Below are 18,882 nucleotides of genomic sequence, written 5' to 3'. Positions count from 1 at the left end.
TAGATGGCCCGCCAGGGTGACGGTGAGACCCGAAGAGTGTTTCCAGACTCTACCAGGTGCAGGAGGCGTCATATTGGGGAATTTCGGGCAAAGGCCTGTTTTGTTTGCGGCAGTGTGGGACATTTGATGAAGGACTGCCCGAAAGCCATAAAGGAAGTTCCCAAGAAGGTGGACAGCCTGGCGCCAGCTCCCCACTGGCATGACCTAAGTGGTATCCACATGATAAAAGTCACATGGTCTACATAATCCATTTATAATCCTACTAGCAACAAAAGAGTGCGTAGCACCCGAATCAATCAAAATAGTATAGAAGGTTCCTAGAGCTAGAGACCTTCTGTAGGGGGGATGCATAGGGTTCTTAGCTAGCGTGGTGGATACCACTCAGGTCGTGCCAGTGGGACCAGGACAAACCCAATTATTCTGTGAGTTTCTGGATGTGTTTCCAAAGGATCTTCCAGAATTACCTCCATATAGGGAGATAGAGTTTGTGATTGAATTGGCGCCAGGGACAGAGCCAGTGTCTAGGGCACCTTATAGGATGGCTACACCTGAGCTGAAGGAACTAAAGGTTCAACTATAGGAGTTACTAGACTTGGGTTTTATCAGGCCCAGTTTCTCGCCATGGGGCGCACCAGTTCTTATTGTGAAGAAAAAAGACGATTCTTTAAGGATGTGTATCGATTATAGAGAACTTAACAAGTTGATTATTAAGAAAAGATATCCTCTACCAAGAATTGATGACATGTTTGATCAGTTGCAGGGTAGAACGGTATTCTCCAAGATAGATCTTCAATTTGGTTATCACTAGCTGAGGATCAGGGAGGAGGATATACCGAAGACAACTTTTCGCACCAGGTACGGGCATTATGAGTTTTTGGTGATGTCATTTGGATTGACTAATGTTCCAGTAGCATGTATGGATCTGATGAACATGGTGTTCGAAGATTACCTAGATTGGTTTGTGGTCGTCATTGTCGACGATATACTGATATACTCTCAGTCAGAGATAGAACACGAGCATCACCTTAAGTTGGTACTACAGAGGTTGAGAGAACATAGGTTGTATGCGAAATTCAAGAAATGCGAGTTCTGGTTGCCACAGGTGACTTTCTTAATTCACATAGTCAGTAAGGATGGAATTATGGTGGATCCAGCGAAGATTGAGGTGGTCAGAGATTGGCCAAGACTGAAGAACGCTTCAGAGATCAAAAGTTTCTTGGGATTGGTAGGTTATTACAGACGCTTTGTAGAGGGGTTTTCTAAGATTGCGTCATCACTGACAGAGTTAACACGCAAGAATCAGAAGTTCATATGGTCAGACAAGTGTGAAGATAGCTTCCGGAAGCTCAAGAAAAGTTTCATCATCGCTCTAGTTATGAGTCTTCCTACAGATCAGGACAAGTTTGTAGTTTATTTTGACGCCTCGAGGCAGGTAATAGGTTGTGTTCTTATGCAGATAGGGAAGGTGATTTCCTATGCATCACGTCAGTTGAAGGAATATGAGTAGAGATACCCCACACATGATTTAGAACTTGCAGCAGTGGTTTTTGCACTGAAGGTGTGGCGGCATTACTTATATGGTGAGAAGTGTGAGATATACACTTACCACAAAAAGTTTAAAATACTTCTTCACCCAGAAGGATCTGAACATGAGAAGAGCTGGTAAAGGATTATGATTGTGAGATCCTCTATCACCCTGGGAAGGCCAACATGGTAGCAGATGCCTTAAGTCGAAAGGGTCCGGGACAGTTGTATAGTGCTAGGTAGATATCAAGGGAGTTGGCTGACAATATGGCGAAAACAGGAATTGAGTTAGTGGTGGGCCAGTTAGCCAACATCACCCTACAATCTACTCTCTTGGAGAGGATTAAGGAGAAGGAGTTATATGACCCACAGTTGGGACAGATTAGAGGGGACGTCCTAGCTGGAGTAGCTAAGGACTATACGGTGTCAAGCATGGGCTTGTTGAGATACAAGGATCGGATCTATGTTCCGATGGACACTAGGATCAAATGGGAGATTCTGGATGAATCCCATACTACCATGTATTCTATACATCCGAGCACCTAAAAGATGTACTAACATCTGAAAGTTTATATTGGTGGCCTGGGATGAAGAGGAAAGTGACTGAATACGTGGCAAGGTACCTGGCCTGTCAACAGGTCAAGGCAAAGCATCAGAGGCCAGCAAGGCTGTTACAACCTCTAGATATCCTAGAGTGGAAATGGGAGGACATCACGATGGATTTCGTGGTAGGATTGCCCAGGACAGCAGGCCAGCATGATTCAATTTGGGTCATCGTGGATCAGTATACGAAAGCAGCTCATTTTCTACCAGTGAGGAAGAATTACACGGTTGACCAGTATGCAAATCTCTATGTGAGAGAGATAGTTCACCTTCACAGGACTCCAAGGTCTATCATGTTTGATAGGGACCCTATCTTTACTTCCAAGTTTTGGGGAAGTTTACAGAGGGCGATGGGTACACAGCTGAAGTTCAGTACAGTTTACCATCCTCATACCAATGGTCAACCTGAGAGGACTATCCAGATATTGGAGGACATGCTGAGAGCATGTGTATTGGACTTTGAAGGGTCTTAGAGCAAATATTTGCCTCTGATAGAGTTTTCCTATAACAGTAGCTACCAATCTACTATTGGAGTGGTACCTTATGAGATGTTTATGGTAGGAAGTGCAGATCGTCCGTTCACTGGGATGAGATGGGCGAGAGGAAATACTTGGGTCCTGAGGCAGTTCAGAGGACCACTGAGGCTATTGAGAAGATTAGAACTCGAATGCTCGCGTCTCAGAGTAGACAGATGAGTTATTCAGACCCTAAGCGGAGGAATGTGGAGTTCTAGGTGGGAGACTATGTCTTCCTTAGGGTTTCACCACTAAGAGGGGTGAAAAGATTCGGGAGAAAGGGCAAGTTGAGCCCTAGGTTTGTGGGACCATTTGAGATCCTGGAGAGGATTGGTCAGGTGGCCTATAGGTTGGCCTTACCCACTGCACTATCTAGCGTGCACAATGTATTCCATATTTCCATGTTGAGAAAGTATGTATCAGATGGGACTTATGTATTTAGTTATGAGGATCTGGAACTGGAGACAGACTTGACCTATGAGGAACAACCAGTTCAGATTTTAGACAGAAAGGTCATGGGGAACAAGACTATACCTTTAGTTAAGTTATTATGGAGGAACAATAAGGTCGAAAAAGCGACCTGGGAGCTGGAGGCAGATATGCAGACGCAGTATCCCAAGTTATTTAGGTAAAATTTCGAGAAAGAAATTTCTGTAAGGAAGGGATAGTTGTAACGTCCCAAATTACCTAATAAGGCTTAGGGCCTTGATTAGGGGGCCAGGATGGCAATATATGGAATTATATGCTTATATGATATATTTGAGTATGATTATGTGGTTATATGAGTTATATGATAATATAACTAGTTATGCATGTTTAGGAATGTTAAATATGCATGTGGGCCCGTTTCTTATTAGAAGGGCAATTCTCGTAATTTGGCCCGTTATGGGCATAATTGTATATATGTGCATATATGTGATATATGTGAGAGACCACATTATTATGTGGGTTTATTTGGGTTACTCGGCATGAGACGATCCTAGGGAGCGAGTTAGTGAGAAAGTCACAACAGGACCCAATACCCGACTCGGGGAGAGTCAATGGGTATTTTAGGTATTTAGCACAATATCGGGTTATCGGGAAATGGGAATGAATAATTGAGGATATATTTGGAGTTAGTGAGATTAGGAGGGAATACTGGGGATTTTGACCATTTTGCCCTCGGGGACATTTTTGGTACCTCGAGCCTCGGGATTAGCTTAAGTAAACTTAAGCCTTAGGAAAACAGATAAAAAAAACACTCCCTCACCCAACCGACTCTCCCTCTCTCTCTTTCTCTCTTAGCTTCCTAAGTAAGTTCTTGAAGAATTAAGAAGATTTTGGCTAGAAACCAAGGAATTAAAGGCTCGGGTTAGGACTTGGGATAGCTTATGGCTAGGGGATCATCACTCATAGCAGAGGTAATACTTTAATCCATGTTCCAGTTGAATTTCTGCCATGTTTTTCCTTGAGTTTTGAGGTGTTCTTGAGCTTGTAGCTCAAGTAAGAAATTTTGAATTTTGATGAGTTTTTTATCCAGTTTTTAGTTGGGTTTTGTTGTTGGGAGGATATCGAATTTGTTATAGGGATTGAATTGTTGTTTTAGGGTGGTTTTGGGATGGTTTAGGTTGAGTTTTTCTGGGGAGAAATGGAGGAATTCTGGGTTCGCAGGGTAAGGTTGTGACCCAACCGAACCCAAGGCCCTAGGGGGGCTTATGTTTGGAAGGCGTGCTGCAACTATCAAGGGTAGGTCGCGGCCCGTGTCCCATTTCTAGGAGGAGGAGGAGGAGGGCCTTTGACTTGAGGGGTACACTACGACCCTCAAGGGCAGGTTGCGGCCCACTTGGGTTGTTTTGGCCACTGTGAGTTTTTAGTGACGGGAATTTATTCCTAAGGGCTCAATATCGATTCTACTACCTGGTTTAGTAGAATTCGAGGTCCCAGAGGCTAGGACTTGATCCGGAAGCCTTTATTTGCTCATTATTGATAGAATCCTATATTATGGTTGTGACTAGGTTATCGCTAGGGGCTCAAAACCCAGATCATGCTCGAGGGTCGTTCTTACTTTACGCTGTACTCGGACCTGAGGTAAGAAAATTGTACCCAATACGTGATATATGTGATTAAGGCTTGTCCCGATTGTTAATAATAGTTATGAATAGGGCTTGGGCCCTGAGAATTATTATGTTTAAGTTATCGTTTCGTTTTTTGATTAAACATACTTGAATATTTTGTACCTAGTTAAGTGTTATATGGTTGTTCACATGGTTTGCGTAGCTAGGGCTTGGCCCCGTTAAGGAGCATGGTTATTACTATGTTTGCGATTACTTGATGATATATTATGATTAATATGTATGCATGCTTGTATTGTTAAAGTATGCCTATCTATGTCTATTTTTGTATCTGTATTCGAATACCTGGTTTAGGACTTGACTTATTAGTCAAGGACGACAATAGCGCGTTGCGTTCTGGTCGAAAGGCTTAGGCCCACATCAGCAACGTACTATTACGTTGGGCAACCCAATGGTCGAAAGAAAACAAAAGTATTTGGCTAGCTCTATGGCTAGTTACCCAGAGCTAAGGGCGAGGGCCCCAGGTGACTCTATGGTCACATAGCTAGGGCATAGGGCCCCGGAGTTGACTCTATGGTCAACTACTCAGGGTTGTGACCCCAAAATGATTCAATGACCATTTATTTGTAAGTGTATGCCTGTATGAGTAGGTTATTACTGCTGGACATGCTAGATAAGTATATGGGAATCTGTATTTTCTATTCATGCACACATTTAATTTTTCTTATTGAGTCTTGGCTCACAGGTGCTATGTGGTTCAAGTAGGGGAAAGGAAAGCTTGACCGACCAATGAGTTGGAGAGCTTTGGTGGCGGCGTGTACATATGCGGCTGCTCGTCCACCACAGCGGTAGATATCTCAGAGGAATTAAGGTTGTAGCCCTAATTTTTCCGCTTAGGTTGGCCGACTGTAACTTTTTATGTATTTACACCCTTTTAAACATTTGTTTGTAATATTATGGGATCCCATGTATGTATGAAACTTTTTAAATAAAAGTCAACAGTTTCTTCTACCAAAATTTTTAACCCTAACCCTTGACATTAACCTTAGTTACACGTTTAAAATCAAATGACTTGATTAGCGAGTCTGACAAAATTTAAAGTACACAGTGTAACGGTCCTGTTTAGGAAGGTGTTACAGAAATGGATTGATTTACCGAAGGAAACCCAGACGACAAACTCGAGAGGGAAAGGGGCCGAACTGACGTGACGGGGCTGGGTATCGTCGACGAGGCCGGTTGGGTGGTCGGGGCCAGTGCCAGTGCCGGCGGATCTGGAAGTGTTGAACCGGTGCTAACTTCGGACGCCATAGGAAAGCTATAAAAGTGCTGATACCATGAAAGAAGGAATGAAAAAGATGTTATATTCCTTGAAAATATTCTGAAAAGTAATACAGAGTATATAAAGCCCTCTTGTGATGGGGATCATTACATAGTATAATGACACTTGTATAGTACTAGAAAGACCTATAACTAATCCAACAGATTACATAATAATAAATGATTAAGTTATGGTTTAATAAGAGGAAATCTAGATTTATTCGCACTTGTTGGATGCCAGAATGATAGTGCTATATTAGACCCTTAGTTGAAGTTTCTGTCAGGGTTTTCTTTATCCTGTTTATTTTAAGCAGCTTGGTAAGCCTATACTGATTTATTTTGCTCTATGAGCATCATCTTCATGTAATGAATTATGTCTAATTAACCTATTTTTAATGGAAATTTCATTTACCCTTTAAAAAAATACTATATTATTTGGAAAAGTTTATTGTTACGTGGGTGTAGTATTTCCTTATAAGTATAAATACTGAATGCATTTATGATAATTTGATTTGATTGGTATATGAGTATTGTTATAGGGCACTTATGATATCCAACATTATCTTACATTAATTGATATAATTTAGTATTAGCTCCCACATAATTTTTTAAATTAAAATATATAAGATCTAATACTAAATTACACAACAATAACTTATATCATGTCAGGAGCTGTTGTACACCATTAGCCCTTAGCAATACTCAAAATATAGACAGTAATGGCCAAAATGTGAACAAGGAACTATGTTGCCTAGCGTTTTCCTTGTTTTCTGGTAAGACAACTTTGCCACTCTCTAGAGGTTTCCATATCTTTTAATTTTGTTTATTCATTTCCAATTGGAAATTGATATCCAACTCCACTGGACTGAAATGTTCAGACCATTCTAGAGAGAATGAGAAGACAAAATATAATTTAACTTAGCAGCAAAATGCTCAATTCCGCCCGTGTCTGAAAGGATTGGTTTTGTACAATCAGCAATCCTAAAACACGAAACGCACAGTTTCTTGCTAAAAGTTAAACCACCTAAAACACTGAAATAAACTACTTAAAATAAAGGACCATTAAAGCTAAGCTACCCAACCACAATTTATATTAGTGCATCAAAAATTAGCTCTAGAAGAAAGGCCAAGTTACATAAAACCATAACAAGTAGTCACTATCCCACCACATACACATTGGATAAATTTCTCTGATTATTCCTTCTCCACTAATTATATACATCGTTTTCATTGAGAATTATTTACGACTGGCTTACATTTCAATAATTCATGATCATGACAAAAGTTTCAACATCACATATTTGGTTTATTCTTACATATTTGGTTTACACTTCTTTGTTATCCTTGTTCTAAGTCTCTCAAAATCTTACTTAACGACAACTATACAACATATATGAATACTCAAGAATCAAATGAGGAAAATCTTTGTTTGGATATCATATAAAAGCTAATACCAACATAGTTTAATATTATACAAGGCAATTCAGACGAATTGAAACCGCATGAGCAGCCTAACAGACGAGTACTTGTCTCCTTTATGGTCCATGAGAGGAATTGCACGAATGCCTTGTTTCAACTCAGAAACAGGTAGACAAATTTGGCCAGCAAAATCATCCTTCTCCGACATGTCGTATTCTTTCACTTCAATTCGAAGCAAAGCCAATTCAGGAACAGTCAATGGAAATGTAAACTCTTCTTCCCAAACAGGCGTCCAATCGTCCTCTTTCTTCTTTGTTTTCTTCATTATTTCGTCCGCTGGAACTCCTGCTATACCAACCTGCGTTTCACATACAAATCACTCTTATCTCTTATTAACAAAGATTAGCAGCATTGACTTAATTCAGTTTAGATAGTTCTAGTCTATGAAAAAAAAAGTGAGGGACTTACTCTGGTGTAGAAGTCTGGCGGTGAATACGTGTCAAAGTGTGTTTGTTTGAAATCCAAATGCCATCCATCTCCCAAGTACACTTTCACCTGTCAAGTAACAAAACGACATGAGTCCAAGTTTGGAACACAGAATAACTAGAACTACTTCCAGATAAACGACAAGGGCTCTCACCTTCAAAGTTTTCTTCACTGGCAATTTCGCTTTAGGGTCAAATACTTGATCACCTGGCCCCTTGTTCATTAAAAACTCAGGCTTCTTCACGTAACCACAACCACCATTGGCTTTAAACATTCCATGCATAAGCCACAGAGATTTACCATATCCCTGCCAAAAAGAAAAAATCAATTTCTTGGATATGATCAATCTAACAAGAGCCCTTATCTTGAGAGAATTAATAGAAACAAATTGCATAATTAGAAGCTAACCTGCATATTTAGAGCAACCATTTGAACTCCATGCATCCAGCCAATTAAGGGCTTGTAGTTGGAAGAGTCAATCCGAGAAGCCTTAGGATACACTCTTAAGAAATTCTTCTGTGTAAATCTATGAACAAGAATTGCAATAATTAAGAAGAGACACATATTTGTTTCAAATTTTAGGACAACAAAAGCTTAAAAGAGAAAAGAGTACCTAACCACTTGTGAGGCATGAAATGTAGTAGCCTTTTCGAATTTTTGTTCGTTCAAACTTAAGCGCGTCACCTTGTCAATCTCGACTTTAAGCTGCTCCTTTAAACCCCCTTTTGGTTTGCCGGAATGAATTGCTATGAGACTCAAGTATTCAGGTTGTCCTCCTGACAAGCTTCGATCAGTTTTACGACTCTTGCTGTTTTCATCACCATCAACGTTGAGTTCGCTCGAGTCTTTTTTACTACTTGTGTTGTTTCCATCTCCATCGTTTCCACTCAAATCACTTGCATCGCTATCACTCTACAAGCCATACATAAAAAGTTTATAATACAAAATCCAATCATGATATGTTAGTATTTAAAGTATCCAAGCTTCAAATCCTGAGGAGGAGCTATTTACCGTATATTCTTCTTCATCTTCATGATCTGCAGACTCCATTTTCTCCGTCTTTCTTGAATTTTCATTGGAATCTCGCTGCTTGATCGAGCCATTATCTTCATTTTCCTTAATAGATTTGGCTTGAAGGTACTCCTTTGGAGGTTTAGTGGAAATAATGATTCGGTATTTCATCTCTTCTGGTGAAGGAAACTCCTCCAACTTTTCGGATTCAGGACAAAATAACATATCCTCAAATGTTTCGGTGACCATCTAAGGCGAAAAAAAAACTAATAAAATAAATAAAGACTAAGTCAACTATTCATGACAAAATTAAGACGAGTATAACAAGAATCACCTGAGCTACTTTAGCTTGTAGATCCGGGGTAAGATGGTCTTCTAGAGTTAAGATAACAGGGTACGGAGAAGCCACAAAAGCATGTTCTTTAATGGATTTCAAGCACTTCTTAAGCTCCACTGGCGTTGTCAAAGTCCTATATTAATACATAAAATAAATGGCATTACTGTTTAATTGTATAATTCTAGAGTTGTAAAACAACGAAAGTTAAAGTACCTTCCATGGAGCACATGAACATCATCTTTAGTAGAATTAGGCCAAATATCAAGCTCCACCACTCTAACCCCTCTATGCAGTGCCTTGATTATGGGAACATCGCTGCAATCGCTACTTATTTGATTTCCGGTCAAATATGAATTATGGCCGGTGTATATGAAATAATGGGACAAAGGAGCCGTCATATCATGATGAACCTGAAAATAATTTTAACATATTAGTTAGATCAAACAAAAACTGCTTCTTTGTCATTTTCTATTTCACTATCTGTATGCTGAAAAAGTATTATTAGAATATGATCTGAGTACGAAATTTGAGATCAACTTTCTTCTTCTTCTGATTTAGAAAGACTGAACTTTAATGGTAAAAAAAACAGGGTACCACACCGTATCCATAATAGGGGGATTGGAGTCAACAGAGAAGAGGTAATGATGGAAGTCATCGAGAGTGAGAGAGTGTTTTCTGAACTTAGTAATGTGGTGGTGGTGGCGACGGTGATGGATCTGCTCAATGAGCTGCTGGGCATCTTCGACGGTGGCCGCGTCATCGCCCTGGACCTCGACTAAGAACTGCCGCAACTGCTCCGCGTTCATGTGGCTCCCACTTTCCGAGTACTTCTTGAAGGCATCTTTGACGTCGGAGGGTGGCTCCGCCTCCGTGATCCTGTACTTCCGCGTGAAACACACACACATCCTATAGCTCCCCATGTCTGAATATTCTCTCTTATCAGGTTTTCTTTCCTTTATATTTTTTTCTAAACTTTTTCTTTTCTCTCTGTCCAACTAAGCCTTAAAGAAGTAATAAATGAACGAATGCAGGAGAGTCGTTCAACTGTCCCGGAAGTAAAAAAAGGTCATGATTTTGCTTTTAAGTTTTTGGTTTGTCTCAAAAGAATATATCTGTATATATATATATATATGACTTTGTGTAAGTGAAAGAAAGGAAATTGCTACTTTTGAATCTTTTCTTTATTTTAGTCTGTTTTTCTTTATATAATATCTCTATGTTCTCTTTCTGAGGACATGATTCTGAATTATTTCGCAGTATATTTATGTAGGAATTGCCAAAGATTTTATAGCTCATTTTTATATAAATATATATAATTAAAAATAAAAACTGAGTTACTGTAGAATTATAGATGTTCATTGTTGGTTGTTGTGCATTGTAAGAAATCGTAGTCAATGGTCTTAATCGAAATCGAAAGGACTTCACAGACAGGTATTGTTCTCATCTTTTTATTATTACATGTCAAATAAATAGTTAAAAAGAAACTTCAAAATGACACTGCCATTAAATTTTCTTGCAGTGGGAATAAAAGGGTTACTACTTTTTGGTTCTAGCCAAAAGGGAAACTTCAAGCTAGATGATATCATGATAATATCAATCTTCTATAAGTGAAAGCAAATATATTTTTTCATAAAGAAATTTAAATAAAATATATATACATTAATATTAACTAGCTTTCAGATAATGAACACCTGGTCTCTACCCAATCAAGGAGATTAAAATATATATAATTATATATTCACATTTTACAGTGAAAAGAGGCAGACCATGTAATCTGTGGAAGCATAAAACTAATAATTAATAATGTTGTAAAGTCAATCACAACAAACTTTACATAATAAAACTATAATATTATACTATTTAACAAAAGTCACAAAAAACACAGATGGTATTTTTTTTTAAATTACTTTATTATCCTTCTTTTTATTTTTCTCTTCTTCTTATTGGTGAAATGAAAGGATATTTCATATTCTATCCATGGCATATTTATTGTTCGTTTCGTTTGAGTTATAATAGGAGATTTCATCACATTCTATTGATCTCACATTTATTGTTCGTTGATGATTAATCCAACCCTTTCCAAAAAAAACGAAAAGATTAATCCAAACGAGGAAATTACCAAAAAGGGTGCTCCAGCCCTGAGTGCGGTAGCTAGCATGTGAGTCTCGACAATTAAAGTAATGAATAGAGAAAGAAAAGTTTTAGTGTATTGATTATTGATGTTGTAACACACCATTGATATGGGGTGGGCTAGAATTCATGATTATATTGGCCCAAAGATTCATTATGACAGACAATGCTTTCTAATTCCTTATAGAAAAATGGGCGTTATATTTGCACATAAGAGCATCTTGAATGTAGTCTCAAATTAGCGATATACTATTCAAATATAATTTATTTTATAAAAAAATTACGATAATAGTATGTTGAAAATTGTGTCAAATTTGATACATAATATAACATGATGTATATTTTATATCACTATAAATATTATATTTTTTTATGGACTTTTATATCATTTTTATTAATTTATTATTATTTTAAATAATCACCATTAAATGTTAGATTTTTTTATATTATTATTTTATTATTATATTTAACTATCAATAATAAAATATAAAGAAAAATTATTAATTTTTGTATATTTTCAATAAATATAAAATGAGTATTAAATGAAAGATTAATTTTTGCATCAACTCTTATAATTGTTGAAGCATAGTGGTAAAGATTATATCAAATATACCACATATTATTTTTTTGTTTTTTTGTGCCAAATATAATTCAATGTTTACATATACTATTGGAGATAGTCTAAAATTTGATTAAGACACATCATTTTTATTAATAATTAATATATAATAAATATTTTTTTAACTTATCCTCACATTTTTTTAATTTTTTTTCATATTATAAAAAAATTATAAATAATATATATTTTAAATATTGAAATTATTAAAAATTAAAACAAAAAAAATATAAAAACTTGTTAAAGTAAGAGTTTTTTTTTTTTAAAAAATATATACATTATTTCAAATATATATAAACAAGATAAAAAAAATTATTAAAAAAAATTAAAGGATGTCAAAAAAATTATTGAGAAAAAAAAGTTAATTTTTTTTATTTAATAGGGTGTTTTATATATTCTTTGAAGTAAAAATCCAAATATGATCTCAATTCTTACTTATATATATATATATATATATATAAATAACTGCATATTTGACAGTTAAAACCCAAATCATAGCTAGCGTGATCCAATATATTGCAATATAAGTCTAGCATTTTATTGTTTAGTGTCTGCATATATGTCAACGTTGTTGATCCACCACCATTAAATGGTATTAATTGATTGGGACCCTGTCCAACCAAATAATTATTATACATAAAATACATATGTATGTATCATAATCTGCACATATGTTATAAACCATGATTTGTTAAACTTAAATAACAAAAAATAAATTTGACGGAAAACTTACCTGAACTGTCAAAACTGTGCGCAGTTACTATCAACTCCTAACAATGGTAAGTTTCTGTTGTGGTCAATTGTGAATAAACTACCCAAACTTGATGATGTGTTACCCTTAAATACCCCAATTTTATTTTTATGGCAAAACTACCAAATCATTTTAAAATTTAATATAAATTAATTTTAAATTATGAAAAATAACTAAAATTAAAAAATAGTTTTATTAAATAAAAAATATTTTCAATAAAAAAATTTACGCAAAAATAATAGCTAAAAAGTTTTAATTAGAAAAAAATGGTTAAATTTTTTTAATATATTAACATTTTTTAATTATTTTTTTATATTTTAAATTTTTTTAGCTATTTTTTTTTGTTTTTTTAAGCAAAAATATTTTTTATTAAATAAAACTATTTTTAATTTTAGAATTAATCTAAGTTATTTTATATATTTTTTGTTAGATATTTTTCATAAGTTAAAATCGACTTATATTAAAATTTTAACAGTTTGGATAGTTTTGCCAAAACAATTTTTTGGGTATTTAACAAACTATAAAGTTTTAGTAGTTTAGCAAAAATATTTTTTTATTAAATAAAACTATTTTTAATTTTAGAATTAGTCTAAGTTATTTTATATATTTTTTGTTAGTTATTTTTCATAAGTTAAAATCGACTTATATTAAAGTTTTAAAAGTTTGGATAGTTTTGCCAAAAAAAAAAGTTTGGGTATTTAACAAACTATAAAGTTTTAGTAGTTTAGCTTCAACTAACTCTAGCGGAAACTTAACACTACTAGAAGTGGGTAGTAACGACGCACTGGTTTAACTGCTCGAATAGTTTTGACGTAAAAAGAAAAAAAAAGTTAAGTATTTAAGTATAGCAAATCATAAAATTTAAGTAGTTTAACCGCAATTAACCTTTATATATAATGCACTCATGCATATATGTTGGCCTATTTTAATCATATTTTCCTTTTTTTTTAATAAATGATATAGGCAAATTCCCGGGTGCACCCCCTAAAAGGCACACTAGTGCACCCCCTAGTGTTTTTGGCTCGGGAAGTTGTTACACCCAGATTTCGAGAATGGGAATCTTGATCTCAAAATAAGCAAGGTCATTATGAGGTCCACCGGTCAGAGATCCCGTGAGCTCGAATAATATGTAGCCTCGAAGGTGTTTCGAGCCTATAAAGTGAACTCGCAACTCACAATAAGTAAGGGTTCAACACTTGTATAAGTTTCTTGACGCGTCTCTTGCCCTCAGAGAAGATGGGCTGAGCTCGAGAGGTGTGAGCTCGATGATGATGGCTTCATCAATGGTTACTTATTGGGAGCATAGGCAAAGTGAGATGACGAGCTCGTAATAGGCAAACGGTCTCGAAGGCGCATGGATCTGGTGTCTAAGCTAGTCGGTTATGTGTGAACGTACTTATTGTTGTAAATTCCCTATGTTTAAGGAACCCGCATTCTATGAGATATTACCACATACATAGCAAATAATGCATTTATTGGCATTATATTATTTGAATTACTGAATATCTTCCCAAAATATGTGGGAACAAATTCTGAAACATTTTCTATAAATAGAGATATAAACTTCATTTGAAGGGGACCGAAAGATTGAGATTTGGAGAGAAAACTCTGGGCAACTATTCTCTGAAAGTTTCCGGAAGACTCCAAAGAGCTAATAATATAGACTCGTAGACTAAGCAACATTTAACTGCTAAACCATGTAAAAAGATCTTGTTTTCATTCTTTTTATTCATTTCCTCTGATATATTCTTGTTTATTTGCTCTCATTTTTTAAGTTGACGAAAAACAACGTCAACAGTTTGGTGCTTCCATTGAGAGCCATTAAAAAGTGTGTGAGTCTGTTTAGTCAGAGAGCCTCTCAGATTAGCAATGGTTGCGACAAACAACCCCAATATACCTGAGGAGGAAATTCCTCATGATGAAGAGTACCCCCGACGGCCTGGAAAGCAGCCTATGGTGGATCCCAATCTCGACGAAAGGAGTGACTCATCAAACTCTCGGGGACCACCTGCTCCCAGGGCCGACGAGGACATGTATTATAATCCCGAGAGATACATTCTAATTATGGAACTTGAGAATCGCCAACTGCGCAAACAGTTGGTAGAAGCTACAAAATGCAAGGAAGAGCTAGCTAGACTAGCTGTTGAAGCACAGGCGCCTCCTCGAGACACTTAGGCCCCACCTCGTAGGCCTAGGGGACGTCCTCATAAGAATGCGGCCGCTAGGAGAGCAGAACTAGCACCACCACTATAATGCCCTGAATTCTCCGTTATGGCTTAATGGCGGGAATAGTGGGCCGGGAGGGCCATACTTGTTTAATTATGCCATTACATGATAAAATGCATGTATATGTGGATTATATTATAATATGATGTTAAATGCATGCATGTGTGTGGCTTAATGGCGGGAATAGTGGGCCGGGAGGGCCATACTTGTTTAATTATGCCATTACATGATAAAATGCATGTATATGTGGATTATATTATAATATGATGTTAAATGCATGCATGTGTGTCCATATTTCTAATTACAGGGGTGTGATGATAATTTGGCCCGCTGAGGGTAAATTGCATATTTGTATGCATGTTGGTAATATATTTTGAGATCACATTATAATGTGGGTTTGTTCGAGCCATTCGACATGAGACGATCATGGAATGTAAATTAGCGGTCTAGTCATAACAGGTTTAAGCTCGGGGCTCGGGGTGAGTCTCGGGGTGTTTTTAATGATTAGAATGTTACCAGGCATTAATGGGTAACGAGATGTGAATTATTGGTGTTTGAGAATATTGAGATTAGAGGGAATTGGGAAGCGTTAATTATGATTAACGAGATAAGTGGAAAGTACCAATTTTACCCTTGAAATGATTTTAGAAACCTTGAATGACCTAGGGGAATTTAGGTCATTTGGTTAGGATATATGTGAAGCTTTAGATGGCTGTAGAAAACAGAACAAAAATAGGGCTTTACTTCTCCTTCCTGTACCTCCATTTCTCTCATTTCCTCTTTGAAGTTTTTTGAGCTCAGAGTGAGGTTTTAAGCTAGGAAATCAAGGGGCTGAGTTTGTAGACTTGGTTCAGCCATTAAAGTGGGTTTGATTTCGAATTTGAGGTGAGTTTTAGCCATAACTTTATGGTTTATCTCTGTTTTAGCTTTGAGTTTTCAGCTTGTAATTCTTTGGTGGATAGTTGGAATTAATGGGAGTTAGGTTGATGTTTTACTTAGGTTTTGATGAGGGTGAGTTATAGATGAAGTTTGGGGGTTAAATTGAGTGTTAGGTTGGTGTTTTGGATTGGTTTGAAGGGATGCTTTCAAGGGAAAATGCAGGGGAAGTCGAGCTGGTGCGTGTTGAATTTTTGGCTGAATAGGGTAATGAGCCGCGGCATGGCATAGGTGAGCCGCGGCCCATGGTGCTTGTCAGGGTAAGGCGGCCTCTGTTTGGGGGCGCGCCGCGGCGCAGCTGGGGAGGGTCGCGGCCCTTAGTGTTATTTTGGCCAGAAAAGTGTTTTTAGCTTGGGGATTCAAGCCTTAGGCCTCGGGGTCGGACCTACTACCCGGTTAAGTAGTGCTTGATGTCTTGGAGGCTAGGTTTTGGTTTGGGAACCTTTTATGATTCATTTTATTGATGGAATCCCATAATTGGTTATGACCAGGTAACTGCTAAAGGACCAAAAGGTTGATCGTTCTCAAGGGTCGTTCTTTTATTCATTCTAGCTCGAACCAGAGGTAAGAAAACTGCACCCCAAATGTGACATGCATGGTTATTCATGAGGCATGTTGGTTGTATAAATGTGGACATGAGTTGATTATGGTATACTTAGCAAATGTTGCTCACTTGTGCATGGTACTGACTCATTAGTCAGATTTGGCAAAGGTGCTAGTATCAACTGTGAAGCTGTGACTCATTAGTCAGGTTCGGCAGTGGTACTGGGCACTGGTCACGTTGCACTGACTCATCAGTCAGAATTGGCAAAGGTGTTAGTATCAACTGTGAAGATGTGACTTATTAGTCAGGTTTGGCAGTAGTACTGGACACTGGTCACATAGCGCTGACTCATTAGTCAGAACTGCCTTAGCGTGTATCACACAAGCCAACAAAGATTAGATCTAATCGATTATCTGCATTGAATGACTCAAAGAGCATTAATGTCGGACCGACCTCAAGGTCGATGAACATTATAAGCGCTTGAAGGCTAGTGGCTTAACTAGCAGCCACTCTTCCATTTGATCTAGTGACTCGCTTGTCGGTCACTCAGTATGGTTTACCAGAACCTGTTGAAGGCTAGTGGCTTACCTAGCAGCCACTCTTCCACTTGAATTAGTGACCTGCTTGTCAGTCACTCAGTATGGTTTATCAGGACCTCAAGTGATATTCACTCATTTGTTTGAAAGCTTTGTGCTCAGTATGATTATAATGATAATCATTTGATAAAGTTTACACATAATGTTATGTTTTCTTGTTGGGCTTTGGCTCATGGGTGCTATGTGGTGTAGGTAAAGGAAAAGAAAAGCTCACCTAGCCTTGAGTGGAGAGCTTAGGTGGTGATGTGTACATATGCGGCCGCTTGACCACCACGGCCAAGGAGTTCTCAGAGGAACTAGGGGGTACCCTATTTTTTGCCGCTTAGGTCGGCGGGGTTTATAATTTTGGAACAGTAGTGACCTTTTTGAGTTGTAAATAAATTGTAAATGTTCTTGTGGGCCCATGAACAGTTTTATGTATCAATAAAACATATCCTTTCCTTTTTACTGGTTTTCACCTTAACCTGTTAATAGCACTTAGAACACGTTTTTAACCAAAGGACTCAGGCAATGAGTCAAATTTCCGGTTCACCGTTCACTGTAACTATTCTAGGGTAACCAGGGCGTTACAACCACCAACATCCCATCTTGTTCAGCCGAGACCCCGAAGGGGAAACCGGGCTAAAACTACTGCCAACCCGATTGCAGAAGCACAAACAGGAATGGGGAATAACCGAGCCCCCTCAGTGGCTTGGACCCCAAATCCCAGTGCTACGCAGAACGTCTCGGAACCTGACCGGGTGAATTCAGGACCATCAAGACCACACAATGGGAGACATCCACCATCTCCTATAAGGCACCCATCATTGCCAATAAGACACCCCTCGCCAGACCAAAGGGTTCTGCGACCTGTCCACCAAGATAGGGATCGACGGGCTGGACGCGAACAGGGAAATGGAGGAGAAGCTCCCTGAGGTCGTAGGGCTCCTCAACCTACGAGAAGGCAAATGTCATGATCACAAACTGTTGAGATGAGGAGGCCAACAGGAAACCCATCTCGTAATAACCGAACAACGAGCTATGTCAGCGAAAGCTCGGATTACACTAAGGCCGTGAGCATATACAACACAGAACCAAGAAATGCTGGGAATCGAGGAGATTACCCTGATATACGGGAACACTTAAACCATAATCGGGGACATGATAATCCCCTGAACCCAGATCTGCAAGATCATCTGAACGGTCGCAAGCATCCAATTTACATTCTTACACCGAGACAGGGAGCTGGAGTTGTTATCAACGATAACCAGCCCCCTCAGGTCCAGGCCAAGCCTCCTATAGATCCGATCCAAGAAAGGATTGAACAGTTGGAGAGAGCATTCAGGCTCTTGCAGAACGAGCGTAGCCGGGAAAGGGATGAAGAGTTTGATGAAGAACTCGAGCCGTTCGCCCCGCATATCTCCAACACTCCCTTTCCTCAAGGGTTTAGGATTCCTCATGTCCCACCATTTGACGAAAATTCAGATCCCTATAGCCATCTGAGCACGTTCAACATAATCATGCGAGCCAGCAATGTAGGCTACGAGCTCAGGTGTATGCTGTTCCCAACCACTCTCATAAGACTAGCAAAAAACTAGTTCGAAAAGTTCAAAATACATTCGATCACATCCTAGGATCAATTGTCGAGAGACTTCAAGAAATAATTTAAATCTATGATCGACATTAGGCCCAAGGCTTCAGCCTTAACCAACGTCGGACATCAGCCAAATGAGTCACTAAAAGGTTACCTCACAAGGTTTAACCTAGAAGTGGCTCGGGCTCGAGATGTCGATGATAGTGGTCATTTAATGGCCGTTCGAGCCGGTGTAAGGCCAGGAAGT

At 38.0% G+C, this 18,882-nt stretch overlaps 1 protein-coding gene across 1 annotated transcript; it reads right to left on the bottom strand.

The window, feature by feature from the left end:
- Positions 1–7,186: 7,186 nt before the first annotated feature.
- On the bottom strand, positions 7,187–10,438 carry LOC133791264 (phosphoinositide phospholipase C 4-like). Its single transcript, XM_062229194.1, has 9 exons — positions 9,863–10,438; positions 9,477–9,673; positions 9,261–9,396; positions 8,927–9,175; positions 8,529–8,827; positions 8,324–8,441; positions 8,070–8,222; positions 7,898–7,984; positions 7,187–7,787 (listed from the first exon to the last, which is right to left on the bottom strand). Exons 1-9 carry the CDS (start codon positions 10,181–10,183, stop codon positions 7,494–7,496), a joined length of 1,854 nt encoding a protein of 617 aa, XP_062085178.1. The 5' UTR covers positions 10,184–10,438; the 3' UTR covers positions 7,187–7,493.
- Between the last annotated feature and the right edge of the window lie 8,444 nt (positions 10,439–18,882).

The sequence above is a fragment of the Humulus lupulus genome, chromosome 7 (genome assembly GCF_963169125.1).
Source record: "Humulus lupulus chromosome 7, drHumLupu1.1, whole genome shotgun sequence".
NCBI lineage: Eukaryota > Viridiplantae > Streptophyta > Magnoliopsida > Rosales > Cannabaceae > Humulus > Humulus lupulus.
This window is presented reverse-complemented; position numbering and strand designations above follow the sequence as displayed.